At 37.3% G+C, this 27,562-nt stretch overlaps 1 protein-coding gene across 1 annotated transcript in view; it reads right to left on the bottom strand.

Moving 5' to 3' along the window:
* Positions 1–6,313: 6,313 nt before the first annotated feature.
* Positions 6,314–27,562, bottom strand: part of RFX6 (regulatory factor X6) — a 32,707-nt gene continuing 11,458 nt past the window's right edge. Inside the window, exons 6-19 of the mRNA XM_041423924.1 lie at positions 25,988–26,015; positions 22,350–22,457; positions 19,975–20,052; positions 19,768–19,881; positions 17,726–17,775; positions 17,145–17,304; positions 15,592–15,736; positions 14,242–14,351; positions 12,072–12,189; positions 10,857–10,979; positions 9,408–9,617; positions 8,375–8,884; positions 7,216–7,434; positions 6,314–6,480 (exon numbers count right to left, since the gene is read on the bottom strand). Of these exons, the coding sequence (XP_041279858.1) occupies positions 6,314–6,480; positions 7,216–7,434; positions 8,375–8,884; positions 9,408–9,617; positions 10,857–10,979; positions 12,072–12,189; positions 14,242–14,351; positions 15,592–15,736; positions 17,145–17,304; positions 17,726–17,775; positions 19,768–19,881; positions 19,975–20,052; positions 22,350–22,457; positions 25,988–26,015 (2,140 nt within the window). The remainder of the gene's footprint in view (positions 6,481–7,215; positions 7,435–8,374; positions 8,885–9,407; positions 9,618–10,856; positions 10,980–12,071; positions 12,190–14,241; positions 14,352–15,591; positions 15,737–17,144; positions 17,305–17,725; positions 17,776–19,767; positions 19,882–19,974; positions 20,053–22,349; positions 22,458–25,987; positions 26,016–27,562) is intronic.

Below are 27,562 nucleotides of genomic sequence, written 5' to 3'. Positions count from 1 at the left end.
AAAACCAAGTGACTATATAGATATATTTTCAGTTTCCTCTGATAGCACCATTCCAATACATGTAAACTTTGGAGCAAGATCAGAAATCTGATTTTCTTCCAAATGAGTAAAAACCATGATCAGCTGGAATAGCTCAATATCAAACTTAGTCTATGACTTAGTTAGTATTTATTGATTTAAGTGAAGTGTTATTTCCCCAGTACAATGGACTGAGTCCATTTCAGTTTCATCCTCAACATTTCACTTTTAAAAATTAATTTCCCAAGAATTTTCCACATAGCTTTTACTTAGAATAAAACTCACTTTTCAATTCTAACAGAAACTTAGTAGTAGGAAACTTTTTATATTCTCTTCAAAAATTCCTTAAACATTGCCCCCACCATCAATCATACAATGACACATATTTTGGTAGTTTCAGAAGTGAAAGTGAAAGAGAGCTGTTACATCCAGGGCACTGAAAATGTTTCATCAGGTCTTTCTCAGGAGCCAGAAGTTGGGTCACTGCTATCTGAAGCATACCTGGAGATTGGCCATGTGATCTCTAAAATGCAAGTGCTCACCAAGAACTGAAATTTGGGGACTGTCAGAAAATCACAGCTGTTGTGGATTGGGTGTGGAGGAGCACAGACCCAGTAGGTCAGTCATTGGATGGCACACCTACATAGGGACAAGGGAATGATGCTGTTAGAGGATTACATACATCTGGCCTCGTGTTTGAAGGTCGATCATAGTTTGAAGATGAAGCTTGGTGTAAACCATAACAGAAAGAGATGAAGGCCCATTACTATATTACACACAGGTAGTATTTTTACTGTAATGGAGATTTTAAAAAACATGTCATTTTAGTAAACTTAGAGTGATGTCTACATATTTTGCTGCAAAACAGGTGACTAAACAATGAAGTCTGTACAAAACTGAATTGCATGGGAAAATTAAACTTGACAGAAATCAAAAAGGCATATAGTACTCTAAATTTCACTGTATGTATCTTTTTACTGCAGCAACCAGGGCACAAGGGCAGTACGAACATGTGGCTCTTTATTTGATCAGGGATAATAATCAACTAAGGGAAGTAGACTTTCCTAGTTCAGTTGCTAATATAATCTTTTATGTGTTCCCAGTTGTGTAACCACTGCTCCGTGCAGCATTGTAACATGCAGCCATTGTTAAATGGGAAAAAAACCTGTGCAAATAGCAAAGAATCCAAATGTAGAGAAATGGTATTTGATGTCACTCTCATTTTGCAATGGGCATGATATTTCAGATCACAGCCCTGCTTTCCTCCTGTTTCCTTGTCTGCTTATCCCTTCATTGGCCTAAGGCCTCAGGTCCTTGCAAGAGGGGATTCTGCTCAGATTTGTAGTTGCTGCAAATGCCTGGTGACTGTGGAAGCAGCAGAGTTTGCAGTAAGATCTCCTGCTTTGCTGACCTTTCACCATCCCAGTAGTGTTGATTACTTGAGGTCTAACCCTTAGTAATGTTGCAGAATCTCTCTTGAGGTTACAGGTCCTACAGTCCTTCCATTAAAGATATCATTCTTGTCTTAGGCTGTGGAAGATGCATCTCCTATCCATCAAAGAAGTTTCAGCTAATGACTACTTAGACATGCTTTGATCCTGCATTACACAATTACTGACCTAGTCCTAGACTTTTACTTCAATTCTTGTCTAGAACTAAAGACTCTTATTAATGTCAATAATAACCCTAAATCCTTGAAGGTTTTAAATGCATAATCAGTTCAGATTCATTGCTTCATGTGGGCCGGAACCCCAGCCATAAGTTCAGATTGCACAATGCCAGCCTCAGAAGTATGACTGATAATGTGATCTCCATCACCTAAAACTCCAAATTAGTCTCACTTGTTCCTTCTAGATCTGGCTTTATCCTAAATGGCCAGTCTTCTTTCATTTCCAAATGTAAATTTCAAATGAGTTCTAAGTCTAAAGGCTAGACTTGAAGAATTATAACTAGATCATCTGGTCTGAAAGTAAGCTTAATGCAAGCTCAACAGCCCCTGCTAAACATTCAGAAATATGCAGAAACACCTCACTTTTGCCCGTTCTAAGTCAATCATAATTAAAGTTCTGAGTACAATAGTAATCTATATTGTTCTCTTTATATTCTGACTTTTTTCCTAGAATTAAGCATAGTTTGTGGGTCCCTCTGAGCAGGAGCATTAAGTCAAGCTTGATGGCCACTTCTAAATCCAACAATATTTTGTGGTCTCAGCTTCATGCTGACCCAGCCTCTGAAGTTAACCCTAATGCCAAAGATAAATCAGATTTAAGCTCCATCCTGAGTACATCACTAGCAAGAAAGCATCAAATGTTCAAGAAATAACTATATTAAATTAAACACACCATGCAAACCTTTATGGCAAAAGACACAAGCCAAGCTCAGGCATTATGCAGGCTCATCCAACATCATAGCCTGAATCCAAGCCCATAAACCCAGTCATAGCTATTCCCAAATCCTACAAACAGAGTTCATCATAGAAACTAAACCTACAACTTGTTTCAGACAGGCTTTACCATAGCTTTACCAGCACCTATTTGCAACAGTCATAAGGCCCACATCAACCAGCCCATCCTTGCCCAGGCTACATCCATTGGCTAATATAGAATTTAATCCAAACTGTAAAATTAGGTCAGTGATTTCAGTTAAACCACAGCCCAAAACTACTCATACAAAAGCCTGTTACTTATAACCTGGAGCATATTGAACCTAAAACTAATTCTAATCTATCCTCAAAAATTCTAATCTATTTTCAAAAAGCAGGTTCAGCCTCCTGAATTATGCTGATCTAATCACTTGCAGGCAGCTTCAATCCTTTTAAGTTTTACTTGATGGCCAGTTTTACTTTTAGGATAGTAATGTTGGTTGTGTGGGATGCCCAGTCTGTAGCATATCTGTCCACAGGTATGGCATTAATGACTTGTATTGATTCTTTAGTGTCAAATATCTGCTTTTCTAAGTCTGATAATATCTCTACAGGTTGCCTCCAAGTGGTCTAAGAGCAGGGATTTTTTGTACCACTGTTTATTGCTCCATAAGCCTAAAGTCCACTCAGTCCTGACTGCATACTGAGGGAAAAAATACTGTGCTGCATCATACAAAACATCTGTTCCTCCCCCTGTGTATGTGTGACCTTCTAATAGTCTGCACCAGGTACGAGATTCTGCTAAATGGCTCTGCATCAAAGACTCCCTTCCTCCCAGTGACCAGCAATCACTTATATACAAGATGGAGACAGGATGCTGATCTGATCAGTGATTTGGTGTGTGGTATGACAGAACAATACACTTACCTTTTGCAAGTCATTTCACTGTGCTTTCACTGCACGTTTAAAGGTAAAAGCCAACTTTCTCACTAATTTTGAGTTTGAAGCAATATTCCCATGGTCCTAATTACCTTCAGGATCAAAGAACTGCACCCCTCTTCCAGCACAAATTCTGCACAGCGAGGGCATGGGCTCATGGCACACAAGACAATTGGTTTTTCTCCAATGTTGGTTGATATAATTTGTATTAGAGTAACTTTTACTTTAAAAGTGGAAGCAAATCCACCTTGCTCACCCACCTCTTTTGCCTTTCCTAGCACTAGTTCAGAGTAATTGCTACCAACAAATAGATCAAAAAGATTTTTCATGGTTATTTTTCTCAAAAAAAAAAAAAAAAAAAAAGCTTTGTTTTTTCCTTCAGGCAAGATTCATTTGACACTGCTTAAACTCAATAAGTACAATTTTTAACAGAGATTTCTAGGCATGTGTATATTAACACCAATGTATTAATGTATCCACAGAAATGCAACCGAACTTACTAATACAAAACCACCAAATAGCAACTCCATTAATTCTTCATATGATTTACTGTAATGCTGTTACAACACAAAAGATAAAAATCTTCCCATGGGCTATTCACAAAAGCTATGAGTTATTTCATTTTATACAGACAAAACATACTGAATTCATCAAGCCATTTATTTGATTGAACTAATGGGTCATAAAATGGAAGTTTCTAATTTCGTTTAGCTAGTTACAATTATGATGGGTTTTTTTGTTCTGCAGCACTATGAGAGAATTCTCTCAACTGGCTATTTGAATATTAGAATATTTTTATTGCTCTTTGCTCTTGAAAATGAACTGCAATTTCCAACAGCATGATACTTCATGCTACTTTGTGTTCCGCAGACTTCTGGAGAATCTGCACATTTAATGACATACGATCATATCTTACCTCAGATGATGTGCAGACATAGTAATTTATTGGTGGGGAGGGGGAACCCAAAAAACCCAACAAATCCCAGTGCAAAATGGTTTACATATCAACAATAAATTATGTGAAATGATGCATATAAATCCCATATCCCATATGAGAAACTATGTACAGAGAGTTCATTTTATGTAGAGCCTAATGGACTAAACCCCTGTCTGCTAGTGATTGCCTATTTTCTCTAAATTCTACATGTTCCCCTCACATACATTCAACAACCAGGAAGTTTTGACCTTAAATTAATTACTTGTGCCATGTCACTGGTTAGCTGAGGGAGCCAAGGGTCTCAGGATAGTGACATGTCCCTTGCTCTGGTGGCATATCCCTTACCATCGTACTCCCCTTCCCATCTTAACTCCTTGGAACAGCAGGTATCTCCTCTCCTGTCACTGACTATAGTGGTGACCTGCATAGATAGGGAGGGAACCTGACTTTAATAGGAGTTATTTTAGGACAAAATACATCCCAAACAGTCATGAAGAAAGAACTCTTTTGCAGTATTTACTTCATTTGCTACAAAGCTTTGTCCAATAAATATTGAACAATCTGTGTTACCATCACTTCTGTGAATTTGTATAGAAACCAAAGCTTTCTTGCACCATTATGGTACTTTTGGTCACAGCCTAAGTCTTCTTCCTGAATTAGGAAGCAGTTGAGCTGAAGTCTTCCACTTCTCAATTACTGAACTATAGTGTCTTTTTCCTGTATAAAGTGTTTCATATCCAGAATTATTCACAACCTAGTCCAGGCCAATGTATTTGATTGCTTTTCTGCAGATTTCTCATGATAGACAGATACTGAAGGAAGTTTTACAGAATTAGAATGAAAACCTTCATCCTGGTATCATCCATCTTCCTCCACCAAAAATGCACTTTTCTTCATGTTTACAATATTCAGCATATATTTAATGGACTGAATGGGAATGGATTTAAATCCAAACCTGAATTTGGTGTTCAGATAATCTGATTATAAAATAACACCTGTTATTTCATGAATGCATAGCAAGAAGTTTGTTTTGTAAGTGTGTTCTCTTCTTTGTCCTCTCTAACACCACTAGCTTCTCCAGAAACATAAATAATTGTGTGTTTGTGCACAGATTATCATGGCATCTGTAAAACACTTTTTAAAATTAAAATAGCTATTGAAGGGTTGCAAAATTTTTTAATAACCTTTATTACTTTCAGTCTCAGTTTACACAGTTGCCCTAAATCAGTGAAAGCTGATGAATGTATTTTTATGGATTTCCACCAGAAAAAACTTTGGGCTCATACCACAGGTAATTCTGAAATCCCATGACATTTACTAGCACAGTTTCATTTCCTTCAGTTATACAGCTACAGTAGCAGACTACTGCAGTTAGTTAGCTTATGATATTTACATGTTTTGTTGGTTTTATTTTAAGAGGAAGAAAAATAAAATCTCCATAATAAGTTTTATTTATTTCCTGAGAACTTTCACTTACACAAGTAGGCACTAAACATTTGAAATTGACTTTCCAAAGAACAACAGTAAAAAACTTTATAGTTTGGCTTAGTTTCATTTAAAACAGTAAAAACTGACCTTGTAAACATTTCCATAGGAGGTAGGATACATACATTTGACAATCTGTCAAACATGAGAAAGTAAACAGTTACTCTGTGATCCTAATAAATAATGAGCAACACAGGCATTAAATAAACATTTTATATATATAAAAAAGATATAAGTGAAAGACTAAAATAGCATTTTTAATAAATTAGGAATAGATGTAATAATTTCTTTACAACTTATTCTTGTGTGCAAGAATCACTGTCTCTTTCTGCTTACCCTGAATTTCTGACTGAAAAGCTGTAATGGTGAGAGCAATCCTGAGAGATTCATAAGCAGGACCCAATCTAAATATAGCTATTTTTTGTGTGTGGAGGGCTGATAACATTGCTAAAATCACTTCTTTAACACCTATATGTACTAGTTTTATCTTCCACCAACTTGGAAAGGGGACTATCATCATAGCCTTAATGTCTGGGATTGGAAAGTAAGCTTAGGGCACAGACATGTCTCTCTCAGGTTCCTCCAGCAGCTGCTCCCATGAAGACAGTGTTGATTGGTGGTAAAGATGGCACCATATCTCGGTTTGGTGGGGCATGGACCTCCAGATTTTCCTGGGAAGAGAACTGACCAGATGTTCCATACATACACTGTGAAGAAGATGTGGTTTGCAAGTTTGAAGCTGTGGGGAAAAAAAGGTTACCGTCACTGCAAGTCTTCAATGTATTGAATTTAACAGAAATCACAACAATCCAGTTGCATTGATGGAAACTCCTATCTACCAGGCACATCATCTGAAGGACAGAAATGTCTGATCTTCTGTGCAAGATTAACAGGAAGGTGTAATCTTGTGTAGAAATGAAGTGCCCTAGTTTATATCTTCCATGCAACCCTTTTTGGAATGTGAGACCCTACTTGGCTGCTATTTGTTTAAGGCATATACCAAAACAAACCCTTCGGGAATGGGTATTTCTGCCTAAAATTCACTGTCAGTGGGAGCTTTGCCTATTACACAGTTGTTGAAGCAGAGAATGGGGGACCAGAGCACAGGAAGTATATACTGAGACACCCCTGACCCAGGATTCACTTGATCTGTTTGACAGTGAGGATATCCAAGAGACCCTAGAAAAGTCCAGTCTATTATTAGTTTACTTAATAATTAGAAAGTGCTTCCCAATACACATTTTTATGCAACTCAGGCCAATCATTCCACTGTTCCTAGACAATGGATTATAGACCCCCTCAAGGAAGCAAATTTATTAAACTCAATTTTAAGGAAAACACATCCTAAGTACCGAGCTGCTTCATCTCTGTGTTGCATTTCACATATTGTGTATGTGAGCAACAATTTAATACCCAGCATTTGATAGGATAGTGAAAAGTTCACAGCTGCTCCTCAGTTGTTGGCTGTACTTACACATAGGGGTCCGGCAGACAATAGAAGGTGAGGAATCTGAGTAGTAGGAGCCTGTTTGTTTTCTTCTGCTGTCATCCAAGATATTCAGTGGATCATGTACATCACTGTAGGATGGCAGAGGCCGAATGCTGCTGACACTGCTGATTACAGAAACATGTTGGTCCACCATTGTTCCAAGTCTGTGAGATTCTGAATAATTTATGCTGTTTCCATAATATCCTAATTGAAGATGGAAAAAAAGATGAATGAAACTACTTGGTAGTGTATGAGCCTCTGACAACCTTGGAAAAACAGTACTTGTTATTGGATGAAACCCTTCACCATAAGATTATTTATATACACACAGAGTTCAGGAAAATAAGCAGCATATGTAAAGACTGACACAAAAGAGAGGTGGTAACAAGGAAACCAAACTATGGTAAGGGTTCAGTCATGCCTTCAGTTTCTTTCCTTCTAATTTCAGAATCAAATATAGCCTGCAATCACTGGCCTTAAGAGATACCACGGGGAGTCCTATGCACAGTTCAGTGCTTCCTTCTGAAGCTTATGATGAAGGAAAGCATACATGGAAAGAAAATCTTCAGGGTAATATGCACTCACTGCATAGACAAATCCACATGAAAGTAGTATTTCCACTGTGTCTTTCCTCCAGAAGAGGGAGGTGTTTTGCTGACTATACCTCTGAAGCAGTAATTTTACATTTGAAGTTTGAGAAATGAGAGAGACAAAGTCCCAAACGATTGTACATTTTTATACTTCTTTCCACCCTGCAACTTCATTATGCTGATCCCTGAAGTAAGCTATCTTGTATCTCCTGTTTCACAGCAAATGTTTTGGGGGCTTTTCAAGAGATTGTTAAACAATAAGATCATCCTGGTTTTTCTTCCTTTGTGCAAGATATGGTGATGATACCAAAGGAAGATTAACATAGGGCAGCAGATAAATTTGAGGTCAACTGAGAATTCACCAGAGGAAAATAAACCCTTAAGTAGCTTATTAAGCTGCTTTACAATCTCTGTGTGTTATCAGAGAAGTGGAAAACAGGAATGTATAAATAAAAGCTGAAACACATCTTCCATAGGAAAAAAATGCAGAGAAAAGGTGTTTTACTCCAGCAATGAAAGAGAAACAAAAGGAAAAAGAAAATATGTATCAATACCGTTGGAAGCATTAGCAGGATAAGCTGCTCCTGGACATGTAGATACTGAGTTGTTCAAGAAATTGAAACTCCCGCTATTCAGAAACTGCATATTGTGTGTATCTTGAGACATGTTGGAGGTACCATAGCTGGAAGGGGATCTGGCATTGTAGGGAGACACGGCACAACTGTTGCTGAAGTAGTCTCTGGAGAACTGCTGTTCACTCAGGGCATTGAATCGACTGGGCTCTGCTCTGTGGTCATAAACTCCTGAAGTGGAATGGGCCTGTGTCCTGAACATAGCCTGGTAGTTGGAATTGTTTCCGTAGAAATTCTGATTAGTCTGTGACAAAGTCTGGTAAAGGGGTTCTGAGTAGGAAGAGCACTGTGAATGCGTCGATAACATGGGACCTGCACTGGGAGGTCTCACAGCCATTGGCCCCTGGTTGATAACACTTCCTCGGCTGACCATGGCTGGTGAGATGGGTGGAGTCATGAGGTGACCAGTGCTTTGAGACAGCTCCATTTGATCTGGAATGAATAAACATTAACCGTGTTTAGTGTCATACCTCAGTACTGCTGTTAAGACACAAACCCTCTACTGAAGCGCAGATTATCATTTGAAACCTTTACAAAAGATATGTGCTGCCCCCACATACATATTTCACAGCTTTTATTTCATGGCTTCAGTATATAAAACTTCTCCCTTTCGTTCTCCAGCTTTGAGGTGCCACATTCAGTGGGAATTCCCAACAGTTACACTCCTTATGTGCTCCAGGTTTACTGTTCATTCTCTTCTCACAAGAACCTCACCAAGCCAAAAATTCCAAGATAGTTTTACCATTTTTCCAAGAGGAACTATTTATTACTGACAGGGTAATTACAATTGCTGACTTCTGTAAATCACCACAGAAGGTGAGCTCATGAAATGTTGTTTACTAGAGGTCTTCATAAATGCATGTGGTCATCGTTCCTCCTACAGCAACACGCTGCCACGAACTGAAAGACTAACAATCAAATAAGGGAAGGAGAAGATGGAAGAGGTGATACACACCTGTCAGCTGCATACTGTCCCCATCTCCTGTGGTGAAGGGGTTCAGACCAGAAGGTGCACTGCTGGGCTGGCCAGCTGACAAGGACACGTAGGTTTGCTCTCCTAGGCACTCGTTTTTGACTGAAGTGTCACTGGGCAGAGGAGCGGCTTTGTTGCGATTTGCTAGGAAGCAAGAGCTTGGTGATGCAGTGAAGGTGGCTTTGCTTGCATCTGGAAGGGTAAATGAAAACCCTTGTTGGCTGTTACATATCTTCACTGAACATAAGTTCTGTCTGTATCATTTTCCCTGACCACAGATCTACATCACACAGTTTCAGCTCCTTACTGAAGCCATCACATTGAAAGTATGAATCAGATTTATTCCCTTGAAGTAAAGGTCAACAGTGAAAAGTAAAGTGCATTAAGAGTGAATCAGGATCGACATTTCATCCTAAAGAACGAACAATGGCAACTTTAGGATTCCTGAACTCTCTTTCCATATTGATATCTAGAGAAAAGCATTTGTTATACTCAAGAGTTCTTCAGCTTTTTGCAGATTATTGAAAAAGTCAGTTTTGCTGTTCTTCAGAGGAAACCACGATTTTACCTTATGGTTTCAAGTACTTCACCTAAGCACACAAGGACAAGGCAACTGTCACACAGGCCAAGATTTTCTTCTGGAGGGTGAATTGAAAGAAGTGCAGCACTTACTGTCAGACAAATCCTATGCATATTTCCTGCAGCAAAGTGCAGATTTAGAGTAACAATAACCAAAAAATTAAGGATTGACTACCAGTGCTAATGCTAATAAAAAATAATTCTGCAAGTTTCTGAAGTTTCAATGGATTTTTAATTATTAACTTGGACCAGAACTTGATTCAAATCAATCTTCATTCTTTTTACAGCAAAGGACCTGGAACATATAATTTCAAACTGTCTAACTTTGAAGAATCTTGGTAGATGGAAAACATTAAGGATACTGTGTTCAAATCATTTTATTTCTCTTCCATACAGTAATACTTCAACCACATGATAAATAGGGCTCTAAACTTGTGTTTTGACGCTGAAGGGATATTTGCACTCTGGTAACAGTTAATAGATTCCTGGTTCAAGTTGTAATTACATATTTAAGCTTTGGGGAAAAACTGGATTAGCAATTCCTGCCCTTTCTGCTACTTATACCTCTTTTTGCACTTCAGTTTACGGCCCTTCAGATGTACCTACAAGTCTTTGCTGCATCCAAGATAATTTCAGTGATCCTTAGTATTGTCATTCCAACAAATTGTTATGAAGTGTTAGGAAGGTGGGAATGAATTGCTGAGTGAATGGTCACAAACTTTCCAGGTGAATTTGACAACGTTGCACATAACCACACCTTCAGGAGAACACTGTACACTTGCTTCTGCTTAAACAAATACATCAATTTCTAAACCTACCGGAGTACATGCAAAAGAAGCAAGCTCTAGTTACCTAAATTCTTCATGTATTTGTCCAGTAGGTTCTGGAGTTCTTGTTCTTTGTCATTATTGAACTGTGTCTCCATGGCAAGCAGGATGTACTCATCTAGTAACATGCGGATCAAATGAAAAGAACCTTTTGGAGGAGAAAGAGAGAGAGAGAGTAGCTGAGTTATCTTTGTGACCATCTCTCACCACTCCACAAGAAGCCAGTGAAACAAACAAATAATTGTGGACTTTAAATGACCTGGCAAGACCAACAAGGAATAGTGCCTAACTTCTAGCTCTAATCTCTCTTTGCACTGGCCCACCTAGCTCAATTGTTTACTGTCCTGTAGGTTATTTGACCACTAATTACATCAAAGAAAAATACTGATGAAAGTGAGACATGCTTTATACTTGAAGAGAGCACACAGAGGAACTAGATAAGGCTGAAGTCTGCTAGAATGCCTCTGCTCTATTTCTGTTTGCCTTGTGCTAAATAACCAGACAATAACTGGTAAAATCTTTGACCTTATTTCAAGGATATATCACATTAAAAAAATGTATGTGTCCCTACAGTAATTTCAAATACCCTCTGAATTTTAGATAACAATGTACCAATGGCTAAAGATATGACATTGCATACTAGGGTTCGTTTCACTTGCTCTGCCATCTTCCCTCTTATATAGGGCTCTTTCTGAGTGTTCCCAAAAATGTAAACATTCCTAAAGATGCAGGTGTGACCCTTAATTTTTAAAAGCCACAAACACTATTAAATTGATCATCTGCTGATTCCAGAATTACATGTGTGATGACTGCCAAATTCCTTTTTTTTTTTTTCAAACATACTATGCCTAAGAACTTATATGCAACGGTATTTTTTGACCAAACTGATCCACAGGTAAAACCAATAATTTAAATATTTTGTCTGTTATACTGAGATATGCAGTCATTGCAACATTAAGACAAACAAAACTTCTAGCACTTAAATGTCAAAGCAGCATCAAAACAGCAATTCAAAAGAAAAATACCATTTACAAACAAGCCTATGACACAGGTCACCAGCAAAATATTGCTAGCATTTACTGTGAAATATTAGTTTGAAAAATACATCACACAGTTTTTGTGGCTTTGATAATAGAATTTTTAGATTAGGATGGGTTCCTCAGCACAGGAAATAGTGGAAAGCTGGTAAGTGCTGAACATATATGTACAAAATATGAGTGTTTTTCTAAAGCTCAGGTACCAAAACTTGATGCATTGTTTAGAGTTAGGTTATGCATGACTCGAGCACCGAAGAAGCTCCATTTCAGAAGGAAGTCCTGAGCTCTCTTCTTTAAAGACCTCCCATTTTGCTTGCTTGCCTGAAAGAGAACAGTAAAATACTGTTAGGAATGCTCACTTGCTTTCTGCCAACAGGAGAGAAGAACTGAATATCCTTGAGAATCAAGGACTCCTTAACTCAGGCTGATGTGTCAGAGTGAATCAAGCAGCCTGATTCAAACTATATCCCTGCTGTGTGACCTAACTTGGTAAAACAGCAGCCTCCACTCCTTCCAGTGCAATCACAGAATGTTGTCTGTCAATGTCAGATGAAGCAAACTGCTTACTGCTTGGGCCCTGATGGGACATAAATTACTCCATATTCTAGTATTAAAGGTGTCAAGTTGTTCTGTGACTATACAGGTGAGGAAGAGAGGGAGGATGGGAGGCAGGCAGGAAGGAAGGAAGGAAGGAAGGAAGGAAGGAGGGTCCCACCCCCTGGCACTGTTATTCCATAAAAACAGGGAATATAAATCAGTCTTTTTACTTTAATCTGTGTAATACTGGTCAGAATGTCTCCTACAGAATGGTATGTTACCATCATGATGACCAAAGTGATGCTTTTAATACTGCTTATTTCATAAAGTCTCTTTGCTCTGGCAGTGATTTGTTTGTGTAGCAACATATACCCTGTTACTTTCTCAAACATCAAGCAGAAAGAAGCTGTTGTGTGAGCTTGACAGTAGCCACACTTTAGCAGGAACAGAAGGCAAACAGCAGTGGAAGGATTACATGTTCTGTAAATGATTAGCTTCTGCTCAAGTCGACCTAGCTTCATATCAAAACTTCTTGGTACTTCTTCCCTTAAGTACAGGAAAACAATTCTAGGAACCATACTTGTTAGCTTTAACAATATGGTATCACATTGTAGATGCTGAATGGAAAATTGCTTCACCTTTGCTGCCTGACTTGCTTATCAGGAATTGTCTTCTGAAATTGTAGAAGGAAATTTAGACTATAATCACTCCAGTCTAAGATAAATTGAGATTACTCAGCTTCAATGGGATTTTTTTTTTGCCTAGGGAGATTTCTGTTTATGTGAGGACTTGCTTTGGCTCTGCTGCCCTGAGTAATCCAAAGCTGCGCTGCTCACAGGGTCAGCAATTGTGTCAGCAATTGCTAGGAAACTCAGAGAACTTTAAAAAGAAAGAAATTATCACTGCCTCCATTGAAATTTGGGAAAACAGGCAAAGAAAGGAAAAAGGGCATGCCTATGGTCTTCCTGTAAGTGGCAGTCTTTCTTCTGCCAGCCAGTTGATGCTAACTATACTGTCTCATCCTTTTGCACCCATTCATATCAAGATCCTACCTGAAATGATGAATAAGATATTGCATTTTCAGATAAAAAGAAGTCTGATGAGAAGACCAGTGTTCAGCTATTAGCCAACAATATGTAACACCTCATTCTACTAGCTTACAGTAATTAGAATCACAAATTGGGTAAATATCTTTTACTCAGCTATAAGAAAATATCCTTTCTTTTGTTCTAAGCTGTAGTTTATTAATTTCTGCATAACTACATGCACATAAAATACTTGTGATGAAAATGCATCTTGGTAATTGGAGATGGGAAGGGAAATCCCTTCAGTAACAATCAGTTACTGAGTTAAGCACCTTACAAAGCTACAGAACTGTATCTATCTTCCATCCTGATGTAGAAATCCTTCAGGAGGATAGCTTCTTCTGAATCCACATGCTGCAGTAACTTATATCACACACAGTACCACCTAAATGCCATGGAAGAGAAATTAATTGTTTCTCTAAGAAACAACTTTTTCTCACTTTACCCAGAGCAATCTCCCTGTGATTCTGCAGGCACACATAAGGTCAGAGGGTTTCTGTCTTACAGTTTGTGAAAGTGCTGACTTTAGTGTCTTAGCTACAATACTTGGTTTGTCACACACATGAGATCACTCAGCATGATTAATCTGGACTAATACTACAGGAATCTGACACCAAATTACAAACTTCCCTGTCACAGTAAAGGAGATAGGAGTAGAGATGAAAATTCCTTGTGGAAAACCAGTGGGACTGCATAAGGAGTTAGGGGAGCAGGATTTGGTCTGGAGTCAGGCAGAACATTTGAAAGGTACCTTGATAACCCTTTGCTCAACCACAGTATCCAACCATTCAATAAATGATTCCACAGTGGCATTCTTCTTTAGGAGGTCCTTCAGTTCTTGGAACACTGTAATAGAGTCATCTACCATGTAAAAAGGAGAACACATCATCGCACTCTATTCCGAACATGAGAAAAAGCCACTCACCAGCCATATGACAATATTGTAGCATGGAAAGGAAAATCAAAGAATTAGAGCAGTGAAGAAATAAGTAATTCCCCAGCAAAGCAAGCACACACATATCCATCACACACACGTATTTTAATTACTTAAGCATTACAACGGTACAGGTTGTAAGACAATGAAGTTTTATAAGAAAATAAAAGCAAAAGAAGATTATTGTATTTTCCATTCCTTTGTAGATTCAATCTTGAAAATCTTTCTAATACTAGATTTACTAATAAAGCTTTCTCTCTAATATGGCAGGTTTGCAGTGCCTTATGTTTTCTTCATATTTTACAAGTTCCTCCAATAGGATATAAAGTTAATTTCCTCAATTTCCATTTTCAAAAAGTGCCTGAAGGACCAGCAATTTCTCTTCTTTTTTTTCTTTTTTCACCAGTGTGAAAGAAGACAAATAATAAAATAAAAAATAACTGCACAAAAAAAGTGGGAAAGGAGCAACTCAAATGAAAATGTGAATAGGACTGTGAATCATTAAAGAGAACAAACTGTCATAATCAAAGTAATATAATTTACAGGACAACACATTCCTTTCAGCTCTTGAAACTCTCACCAACATGACTCCTATGACAAAGTTCTCTTTTTAATAGAGAAAATTACTATTTTTTTTAACAATATATATGAAAATTAACCTACTCAAAATTTTTACTTCACTCTATTTTGTGTATAAAAATAGCTGCTACACTAAATAGAAAATTGCATATATTTTTAAAGCTCAAATTTCAGAAGAAAATACTATTAATTTTAAAAAAAGGAAACTAGTTAAAATATCCATTACATTAGGCCATAATGAAATGGAATTTCAGACAAACCTTTCAAGAATTGATCTGTGCAATATCCCCATATAGGATAGTGCCAAGTTTCAAAAGAGGTTGGAAACTGACATGTAAAGGAATTTTTCAGCAACCATTTAAAGTCATCTAGCTGGGATGACTTTCCAGCACAAGCTTCTAGCTTCTGTTCTTGTAGGACATGCCAGGGCAACCAATTGGTTTTCTTAACCTAGTGAAGTTTATGGTGAACTAGATTAGAGAAAGCAGCATCTATGAGTGCCCTGTCTCAGTCAGTCCAAGCAGACTAGTGTGGCATGGAATGAAAGAATGTACTTTTAATGGTAAAACTATATCACCATGGACTTACATTCACTGTAAACTTCCCCATCGGAGTCTGTGCTCCCTGAAACTGCAAGGAGGGCCTGAGAACCAATACTGTTCAAATCTACTTTTTCAATATCCGACACCATGGAATTCACCACGTGCTGATCAAAAAGAGCTGGCCTAGCAATCTGCAAGAGAAAGCAAGGTAAAATCGTGAGACCCTGTTGTGGTTTTGCCCCAGCTGGCAGCTTAGCACCACACAGCCACTCACTCACTCCTTACACTGCCAAGGGATGGGGGAGAGAATTAAAGAATAAAAGTAACAAAACTTGTTGGTTAGGTTAAAAGCAGTTTGATATTTTTTAAAAGAAATAATGAAAATAACAACAACAATAATTTAAAAGTTTAAAAGAAACACCAAAAACCAACAATTAAAACCATTTCTCACCCACCAACTGGCCAGTGCCCAGCCAGGTCCCTGAGCAGTGGTCCTCTGCCAAACTTCCCCCCAGTTTCATTGTTGATTTGTAGTAAGGAATATCCCTGTGATCAGCTGGGGAAAGCTGTCCCAGCTATATCCCCTGCTAAATGTTTGTGCACCTCCAACTTACTTGTTTAGTTCCAACTTACTTGCTGGCAGTGTGGTGTAAGAAGCAGAAAAGGTCTTGGCTGTGTGTAAACACTGCTCAGCAGTAACTAAAATAGCCCTGAATTATCAATAGTTTCCAGTACAAATCCAAAATAGACCCATACTATGATGAACAAAATTAACTCTATCCCAGCCAAAACCAGTACAGACCCACACCTGGGGACCACCCAAAAAACTATTCAGAGAAGAATCTTATGTTTAGTTTTATTGTCATGGCTGGGTTTAGCACAGATCAGATGAGGTGTTTCCCTTTCATTAGACTCCTGATGCTCTTCTAATATGCCTTCCTATCAGATTATCTTCACAAGATCACCCATATGCTGCTTCTGTATTTATGAAAGAGAAAACCAAGTCAAGAAGAATCTCTGGTGTGCCTACAGTTATTCATGAGGACTATCACCTCAAAACCCAAGATGGTAGCACGGAAATAAATTCCTCAAAAGGCATTGTATCCTTTTGGATAACCTACAAAACCATCGCATGGAGGTGACTCCTCACTGCAGACACCTGTATCCTGACAACATAGCCTTGGAGTCTCCAACTACCTGTCACTCCCATTTCTTCTTTCCATTCAAAACTTGAATAGAAATAGAACAACATGGACAAGGCAGCGAATCTTTGCTAGGCAAGAAGAATCATCCAATATTTTGCAATGCAGTACTAAACAAAATACACATATATTCCTCTTGATAATTTTATTGAAAATAGTTCCTGTGATGGCAGTTCATTATAACCATGCTATTTGCTCTCTTTTCTGGTACAAAGGTTTAAAGTTCTGGTCAGATCTATTTATGGCCACTTTCTAATTTCATGGTTAAAAGTACAAGATTTAAGTCTTCCATGGCTGAAGGTCAACGTTGAAAAAATAATGCATTGTATCTCATAGCCAGAAAGGTACAATGACTGCAACTGACACATTTTGGAATGTATAATCTTATTCTGTTTACCTGTGCTAGGTGTAGGAATGACGTCTGTCGTTTCAGGGAAGAAACAAATCTTCGTGCAATAGGCAATTTCTTATCTATCAAGCTGTCTGGAAGATTTTCCAAAGAGGAAGAAACCCACTGTTCCCAGTTTTTTGCAAAACTTCTTATATCTGCCAGTAAACTATAAGGGAAACAAAAAGTGATTTAGAGAATCACCAATAAAAATTGTCTGGCATTAGTTTAAATAATTGGGTTTCAATCTATGGCTAACAGACCTCTGAACATATCTGGAAATTCGTCCTCAGGTTTTACCAAAAGAAACAGGAAATTATCTATCACTGATCTATATGTTGAATACATATTGATACATACCTCTTCTGGGAAAAACTCTGGGCCAGTTAGGGCACTAAAATGCTGTCTAATATTTTAAGGCTGTTCTATAGCTGCCCTCAGAGCTGACACTATTTTTCCATACATACTCTACTGTTCTAAAAATGAGCATAAATATTGTGAGAAAATTTCTCTATAATATAGAATTACTGGTATTTTTCTGGAATATGCCTAAAAATCAGAATGTACCACGATTATTTTAAAATACCTACCTTTCTGGCATTTCTTGCATTGTTGCAGGGATGAGTACATCTGTAAGAACCTTCAAAAAGTTAACAGAAAATGACATCATGCTTCCACTGGCCATTCACTCATGTCTGTCTTGTCTACTTAAATTGCAGAAAATTTACACAAAATAAAGCCATTCAACCTACTGTCTAGATATTTACATGCCTGGATTTTTCCAATCACTATTAGACAAGAACATATGAGACATTTATATACTTATCGCGTATCTTCATACCAGTAAAATGAGGAAAAAAACCAAACAGGACATGCTGTCCCCCATGTCTTAAAGAAGGGAAACCAGCAGAAGTGAGTTGCATAAACACTTTGTCTTTTCTAGCATCACCACTTCTCTGTAAAGCAGATACTCAAGGATCTCCCAAGTCTTTGAAAGGTGTTGACTCTTCTTTCTACCAAACTGGACATGGAACTGCAGGCATTCAGAGTTTATCCATAGAGTTCCCTGTAGCTAATTGTGGCGTGGAACAGTTTTGGCAAAAAAAACTGTGCCATCTGGTATGCCCCCTAGGGAATATTACTGTGGAGGACAAAGTTGTTAGACAATGTTCCAGAAATCTCCTTTCTGTTCATGTAAATAGTTTGATGGCAATCCAATGTAATTCCGTCTTCCTTCTGTCAGATGTCAAGAATATCTAACATGATTATAGATAAGAAACAGTGAGAAGCAAAGAAGAGGCACAATAGCAAATTTATGAACTTCTGAGAAATTCAGTCTTATTCAATTTATAATTTAATGCTCCTCTAGTATTTCTTCTTCTGTCACATTAAATCTATCATAAATGAAGTTAATATTGAATCTATTGAGACAACACATTTAGAGCAGGAAAAACCTCATAAACTCAAGGTACATTATAACCTCTACAAGTAAATGAGGCTTAATGACCCATCTCCTGGGTAGTAATTATGATTCTCGATGCTAATTACCTTTGCTTTACTATGCTAACTAAAACACTTCTTACTTTACAGCTTTTTATGCTTCTAAGAAACACATATTTTCATCTTTTCTGGATCTTTCCCCCATATTTTTGTACAGTAAAGAAAGACAGATTACAATAAATCATCAGATCTAAAAAGCTTCAAGTCTTTTGCTTTGATTGGTTAGAGTTTACTATTAAACCAATAGTTATTTCTTCTCATCAATATCTGATGTGAAATCTGCTAGAGAGACACTTATATGAGAACCTTTTCCTATTTCTATGGCATGTCCTATCAAAGAAACTCAAAGTACTTTGCATCTACTAAATAATCATGTGATCTGACTGTCCACATTAAAAACACAGGAAACTTTGGTGGCAAAATAATGTTTTTTCCCCAGCAGTCTACAACTTATTCCTGACCTTGCAACACTCCTAAGGGTCATTTAGTTTCAACTTTTTATGTGGTCATGCCATGAGTTAGATCAAAGGACTCATATGGTACAAAAGCTCCTCAAAACCAGTATTCCTTAACTTTTTTTGAAACCCAGAGCAGTTTAGAGTGCAGCAGTTTTGCTGGTACATCTATCAGCAAGGGAACAGAAATGAAAGGCAGCTGGCAGGAGGGGCAAGAATTGTTCCAGTATTGTTCCAACTTGGTAGCATGAAAACATGGCCTGGCATAACCTGCGAGCAGCAGACTGGCATGTGGAATCACCTTATGAATGTGCCACAGACTCTCCTTTCTGGTAGAAATTGCAATAATCTTTTCAGTGAGAACAAGGCTTCAGTTTTCATCCAGGATTACCTTAGTCAGCCTTGTCAGTGGGCACATGAGCATTTCTTTTAGCTACATTCAAGCAAATATGTCAAGGTTTCACTGTTGCTCTGCTGCCTGTGGTCACACACCAGGTGTTCAGCTGAGGTGAGACTGGAGTTCAGCTCTTATAGGTGCCCATTTTATTTCTTGATTTCAGTGATTTCCTTGCTGATTTACAGCAGAAAGCAGGCATGTCATCCTGTCATTCTATCTTTACAGATGCAGAAGCTGTGCTGTGGGTGAGATTATTCATGTAGCTAAATGCTTAACTTACCTTATACAGTATTGAGTCACAGACACAGAAAATGTCAATGATGATGGGATTCTCAAGCAGAGGAAGAAGATGGTCAGGCATTCCTTGCCAAAAATGCAATAGGAAATGCTGGATCTAAAGGAATAGGAACCAGATTCATGGACATAAATCATTCTTTATTGGCTTCCCATGCATATGAACCAAAAGTGTGTGTTCAAACAACCTTACCTCTTCAAAGTTCCCATTAATTGCATTGTCAAGGACACACTGACAGTGTGTTTTGTACATCATGATAAGAGTATCTACCTGTTTTGGAAGAAAGAAATATTAAACAGAGTTTCTTAAATCTTTCCTTTACTGCTACAGTAATCTAAGTTTCTGCTTTGTGTAGCTAGTATTTAAACACATAATATAAACTGCATTGTAATGTATATTTACAAACAGACAGCCTGTATATCCAGAAGTGATGAGGACATCACTCATCTATAGCTTTATCAACAGCTTTGTATCATTATTATTCCAGCATTATTTAAGTCAAGCACTGATGCTGTGGTCAGATATGTAGCATCTGAACATGTATACACTGTGAAAATGTGGATAATAAAGTAAGGCAATAGCTAGATTAGTCAGTCAGATGGTAAAGTAAATTCACCTTTCTGAAGCTAAGATTAATCCCAAAGAGCAGTGCAAGTTAATCATTAGGCTACTATAGGCGTCTATGAGTGTTCTGAAACATCATCTAGGTGGACAAATGAGAAAATAGCTGCCAGTCATTTGGTCAAAGTTTAATCACTGCCTCACATGAACTCAACTTTTAAAAGCAGAACACCCTTTCATCTCATCAAGCTACTTTATCTGAATGGAGTGTTCCCTTATTTAAAAAAAAAATAAAAAGCAGTACTTTTTTAAAATTGTAGCAAATTATAAGACAAGAAATACACAAACTCATTTAAGGAAGGAAAAGGGCTAGCAAAACCATTCTTATGGTCCTGAGTCACAGAAGGTTTGTTACTGTTTATGAACTTCTCCAGCAAACTACTATCAGATTTTGAATGAACCTGGTGCCATCTTATTGCAATAGGTTCAGGATGCAGATTTCCCTGAAAACAGACATTTCTGACTTTCAGAGCTGCTTCTTTAACTACATATCTTTGAAAAGCAGTAGCAAAGTCCTCTAGAACATTTTAAACAATTGTTTTTGAAAGGAGTTGATGGAAGTATAAAGGTTGGGTAAGTTCTCTCCAGAAATATTAAATGCAGGAACTACCCATCTATTTTAGTGAAGACTGCTGTATTTATGGGCTCTCCAGACATCTGAGTTGCAATGAACTCCTTAAGAGTTTAATGCAGGAGTCAAACTTCAAGTATGGGCTGTCTTCAACACAGTACCTAAATATCTTAGTTTCAATAACCTTTGGTCAGATAAGTTGAAGGAGGGAAAAGACAGTATGAAAAGAAAACAGGAAATAAGAAAACAAGAAATGAAAAAAGAGTAGCAAGGAAAGAAAATGCAGGATACACAGAAATTCATCTTTCCCACAGTCTCCTCATAACTCGGTAAGTCTGTCCCTAGACAGTCATGCACAATGCTGCTGAGCCAAAAATGAAGAGAGAATGAATTGCCAGTTTTTCTCCACTGTTGGAGCAGTAAAAATCAGTTTGTTTATACTGCTGTGTTGGGTCTCCAAGGAACCCCAAACATTTGTCAGATTTAAATTTAATGAGAATGCTGTCTATATGAGAGATGTCACTTCACTGATGGAGACTATAGCAGCAGGTGGTGCACACTGCTAAGTACACCAGTTCTTGGGCTTTCTTTATGAATGGTAAGTTTTCCAGCTAAGACGGCTCCTTTTCTTTAGCTTCTCCTAGAGGAATCCTAGGCTTCACTATTTTCTCAGAACAAGCTTAGGAGGAGGGGCTCACAAAACAACGTGTCTCAAACCAGTCACCATTATCACCGGCACTGAAGACTAAATTGAAAAGTTCAAAATGTCTGTCAAAGGATTTCTAGCACAATGTAGCAGCTTGTAAGGGGACAAGAAACAACACAGATGTAACACACAGTAAAAGAGTCAAAGACATAAAACATGAGAGGTATTTCCAACTGAAGAGTTATCCTTAGGGCAAGTAATACCAAGTATTGATTTGAGGAATGTTTTAAGTAATTTAAAAAAAACCCAAATATGTTCAGATTTTCAGCTGCTTTTCAAATAATTAATGAAAAACAGTAAAATTCATCTAAGTATTTATTGTGAATTATTTGTTCTGTTCTAATCAGAACAAAATTTACCTTAAATCCAAAGGCATTTGTAAAGAATACAACTCTCGGTTATTTGTTTGTTTTGCTCTCCCGTCTTACATACCATCAGTTTGTAAAATACTGGGTCAGTTAATAGGTAAATAATTCAACCACCTTTCCATTGGAAAGCCGGTTAATCGGTGTTAGTAAAGGTTTGCCCCCTCTATAAATCAGTCACCTCTGTTTGATTATGGACATTTCTGGCTCTTTCATGTCAATACCTCAAAGGCTAAGATATGAAGAAACATTCTGTGGCAAATTTTTGATCTCTTAGACAGAAGAGAAGGAGCTCACTTTTTACCTTGTCTTTAGAAATGCACCCTTGAAGCAAAAGGTGTTGAGCACTTGGAAACTCTGGGAGGAGTGTTCCAGTTTTGGAACTCAGAGAATATTTACGAGTAAAACCACCCTGAAACAGAAGGGAAAAAGCAGGAACATTGAAATAGCTAACACTGTTACATCTGAAACCAAAATTCATGCTAAACTTGAATATTATTTCATGAGTCTTTCAAGGTTCCACAGTACTTGATTTCAGATAATCTTTCAAAAATACTGATGCTTATCCAGATCTGGACCCTTGCTCAGGAAGGTTATTAAATGTCTGTATCTATATATATGTGTCTGTATCTAAACTCCACAGAACACTCTTAAGCTCTCAAATGCTATGATTAAGGTGAAACCCTCATGCTCAAGAGAAGAAATACAATCTGTGTTATGGTTCTGCCCTTACTGGCTGAAGTGTAGTTATTCTCACAGGACTGCATTCAAATCTAAAAACCATTTGGCTTAAACTCTTTGTTCTACCTTAGCCTAACCAGTCCTTACGTAAAGTCAGTGTGCAGAGCCACAAGCTGGCTTTCTGCCTATTCCTGTGGAAAATCTTACTACTTCTGTGCAGATTTCCTCTGTACTAATGCATGAAATTTATGATCTTGCATAAGGCATTTGAATGGAACTTGAAGTGACCTTTTCCTGCCCCTTTACCTACAGTTAGATTTCACTGAATTTGGAATGGCAGGTATATAGTACAGCATATAGTGTAAAAGTATGCAAATGAGACTATTTTTCTGTAAATGTTGACTTATAAATTGGAGGCCGGTTTCAAGTGAAATTCTCTCAAATACTAAATTCAGAAAACCATACCTGTAACTGACTTATGCAACATAAATATAGCCCTATTTTTATAGGCTGATATGTCTGACAAAACACACAGCAAAAAACAAAAGCCAATTAATGTAAACTGATGTAAACAAATGTAAACATGTAAACTAATTTTGCCTGTGCTATCTACTATTCAAACACATATAAAGCTCTAAGTAAAAGAAATTTCAGAAATTTAGAAACGTTAGTATTTCTTCATGTCAATACTTCTATAGTGTTATAATTGCCTATCAGGCAATAAGGAGGGTATTTTTTTAACAGGAGTAATTCTAATGATTTTATTATGCAATTACCCATGAAATCTATTAAAAGCTCTGATTCAAAGGGATTTGTTAATTTTAAAAAAAGGCAATGACTGTGGTGCAAGGTTTAAGAGAAGATAATCTGCAATGTTTTTTACCTTGCTAATGGACTTATATGACTGTGCCTCAGTTCTAGGCTTAATATTTTAACCTGCTGCCACTTGCCCTTTCAATTTAATGCCATCTGTTTCTAATGGCCATTTAACATTAAGATAATGACAGTAATATTATCTGCCTAATTAACCATGCAGGCTCTAATGGTGCACTAACTGGTTTAGATAAAAGAATTTGCTGATATCTCCCCCTACAGAGAGAATACTAGAAAATGTGATAAAACATACCAGAAGTAAACAGTGTCCCTGGCACTCAATAAGTGTTCATTCAAATGCCATTTACTCAGTATATTTAGACAATCAGTGCTTTAACATCTTTTCAATGTCTTTATGTCCCTGCTGAGAATTACACCTTATGCAATTGTTGAAAATCTTTTTGGAATACCTAATTGCATGTACTTCCAAGCAAATGAAAAAGCACATATCTATTGCCTGTTCACACTAATGAAAATATAATGCCAAAATTTCAGTACACTGAGATTATTATAATTCAGTTTTGACCATGAAAGACTTTTTTTTTCTTTTAAGACCTGCCTGAATAATTTCAGATGATACTAAGTTAGACAATCAAGAACTCACCTTTCTCATTTATTTCCATTGACTTATCTGTGAACATTTTTTTCTGGGACAACAGAGGAAGTTTGGGTCAGAAACAAAACAGATTTGTGGGATTGTTGATTCCAAGGCAGACTGGTAAGGTCACATCAGAGATGGAAGAAAATATGCATCCATTTATACCAAAGAACCTGATATATTCCATCCCAAAACTCTGAAAGAATGAATGCTTCAGTAGTGCTCATGAATATGTTGGGGATATCCCATGGCATAGCACTATCTTTTTTTGATAAGATAGCCAATTATCTGAACAGGGGAAATGCAACGGATCTAATCTATCTGAACCTCACTAAAATACTTGACATGGTGTCACCACGGGAAATGATCAGTTATGCTGGTGAGAGTGGGGATTAGTAAAAGAATGTAAAAATATTTAAGAAACTGACTCTGGCTGAAATGCTAACAAGTTTTGTTGACAAGGAAACTACTGGGTTGAAAAGGGATTGAAGTAAAAATTCCCAAAGATCAGACTTGGGGCTGATCTGACTGAACATTTCATAGACTAAATTGGTTGACATGAGCTAATGATATCATCAACAAAGAAAGACCAAGAGGTCATGCAGAAAGACATGGATGGCTTTGAGATAATGGTAATAAGGGGGATGAAAATCAATAGAGTAAAACTACACTCTCAGGGACAAATAAAAATGTCTACTATCAGCTAGGAGTTGCTTATCTGGAAATTAAAAAGGTGAAAGGCTTACTGGGTATCAGTTGATCAGAAAAGATATATTTAGTCTAGTAAATTAAATACATTCCCAGGCAATACTGGAACAATATCACTCAGAATGGCCTCTGGCATTCTTTTGGCTCATGCCAATTAGCAGTATCCCAAACACCTCCAGTCATATTTCAACATGTACTGCACATTAGAGACATTTCTTCATGGCAATGTAGCAGAGATGTCCCTATGTCCTTTTACAGGTTCAGGAGTTTAATAATATGAATGTGGGATATTCCATGCCAGCTGAACTCAGTATCAAATAAAAATACTTTGAGCAACCCTTAACCTTTAATGCACAATAATCCATAATTTTCTACTATTAATATGTCCAGAATGACAGTGACTATACGGAAATATGCAGTAATAAAAATGTAGACTACTTGTGGGAGGCTGGAGAACAAAACCCAACAAACCAGATCCCTTTCTAGGGCTCATCAGAAGGGATATTTCCAATAGCAATTGGAAAGATACCATTTACAAGACTTTATGATTTATTTGACTCTAAAGATATTCAAATCAGAACAAGTACAGTGGAGGGCTATATGGCTAATATAAATTACTAAAAGATGCTGTTTGTCCCATCCAGCAAGCAAAAGCAGCAAAAAGACATAAGAACAAAATGTCATGAAGAGAAAAAAAATAGAGAAAGGCAATACTGACTAGGAAGTACAAATTAATTTTTTTAAAAAGTTCTTTTCAGCTCCCAGTCAGACATACGAGATTCTGAAAAAGCCCTCCTGTTAAAGTAACATGTAAAATAAATAAAGCTAGAGCTTGATCCTTTGCTTAAATACAGTTATAGGTAACTGGATTGCAATGGAAACCTTAAAAGGTGTTTTTCAATCTTATTTTTCTTTGAATATTTAGAGGAACAAAACTCAGCTTTGTTAAAAATGGTTATGTGGTCTAATATTTAATGAAAAATAATGCTGCAATTCCCAAAGAAAAAAATGTGAAGGAAACCACAGGTCACATAATACTTGTGTTATAACAGAAGTAAAAGGAAACAGATTACAGCACTTACCTCATTCTTTAGCTTGCTTCCAGAGAACCTTTGAAAATAAACACATTTGATTATTTTTTCCTAGGCACAACATTTGTAGAGATTATACAGATGTATGATCTATTAGAAAAATTATCACATTTTTCCAAATGCAATTACAGTTTTTTATGGGTTTTTTAAATTTTTTTTCCCTTAACTTCTTCCACTGATTTTCAAATGCTTGGGGATAACAGCAAACCTACTGATGTCTTATAAAACATGAAGATTAAGACCACTGACTAAAGTATAAAATCCAGTTTCATGTTTTTGTTTGGATCTTTGCCACTTCACAAACAGCAAAAGGGTAGCATAGGTGCACATCCATAATGTCTTTATTGGGAAATACATGCAGTTTTTAATAGAGCTGAGTAAATTCAGAGTAGAAAAAGTGTATGTGTGTATATATATATATAAAATTTACATTTCTTGGAAAAATTAAGACATCATAGTGTTTTCCCATTCTTTTTCACTACAGTACTATTTTGATCTAATGACATAGATTTCTGAGATAAAAGATTCCTTAACTGGCAAAAATATGTTGCTGTATGATGAATGTCCTATTGAGAGATTCCCAGTGAAGTCATTGGACTATCAGATAATCCTTCGGTGCAGAAACCAGAAAGAACATTTTAAATTATAACTACTAAAGTAGAGAATGTGCAATAATAGCGATTCTAATTGATCAGTATAATGATAAATGTTGTTTGATTATTGTTATTTCCTGTACCACTAACTGCCAACTGATAAGATACTGCGGGCAATATGAAGTCTCATAATTATTAGAGGCAATATCATTGTTTCCTGCTGTTGAGATGCTCCCTGGCTGTTTCCTGCTTTCTGAGATGCTCTCAGAAATCCAGAGGCTGAGCAGTTGTGGAATTCCTCCTGCCCCAGCCTGGTACAGGTGCCTGACAGTTCCCACCACATGACAATCCAGCATGTGTTACCTAGACAGTTTCCTTGCGTGTTGATACTTAAGTATAAATTAAGGTATCAGTCAGCCGATTACAACATGGATTTTATTAACTTCAAGGCTAGATGTATTTGTTTTGGACTCTGGATTTCCACACATTCAGCAAAATGTACTGCATGAACAGCAAAAATGAGAGGCAGCATCTGCTAGCACTGCTCTTCCAGAGCCTCAATGGCTAGAAGAGACGTAAAGGACAGATTTATGGATCACTATATGCAGCAGCTAGAAATTCGGAGTTTTGAATCCCTACATTGCCTGATTCTTTCATTATCTAGAAGCTTGTTCTTAACCCCAAGCAACTGCATCATTCTCTTCACACAGAAAAACCCAGCTACCGTGATGGGCCAGACTGTCCAAAATGAGCATCTGGGCTTCTGTTTAATTCAGATAGGGAGGCAGCTGAACTGCTGGACCCTGAAAATTCAACATCTCATACAGGTCCTAACACAAATAAAAGGTTCCTAATTAGTGAACCTAGTGAGTAGTCCTGAAAATCTTATACAGTATCTATGCCTTCTTCATGTGAGTGTATACTTCAGAAATCCAGCACTGGGGAATTTTGCAGAACCTCCACTTCCTTTGCA

This window comes from Onychostruthus taczanowskii, unplaced genomic scaffold, assembly GCF_017590055.1.
Source record: "Onychostruthus taczanowskii isolate IOZ18803 unplaced genomic scaffold, ASM1759005v1 scaffold8, whole genome shotgun sequence".
Lineage (NCBI taxonomy): Eukaryota > Metazoa > Chordata > Aves > Passeriformes > Passeridae > Onychostruthus > Onychostruthus taczanowskii.
This window is presented reverse-complemented; position numbering and strand designations above follow the sequence as displayed.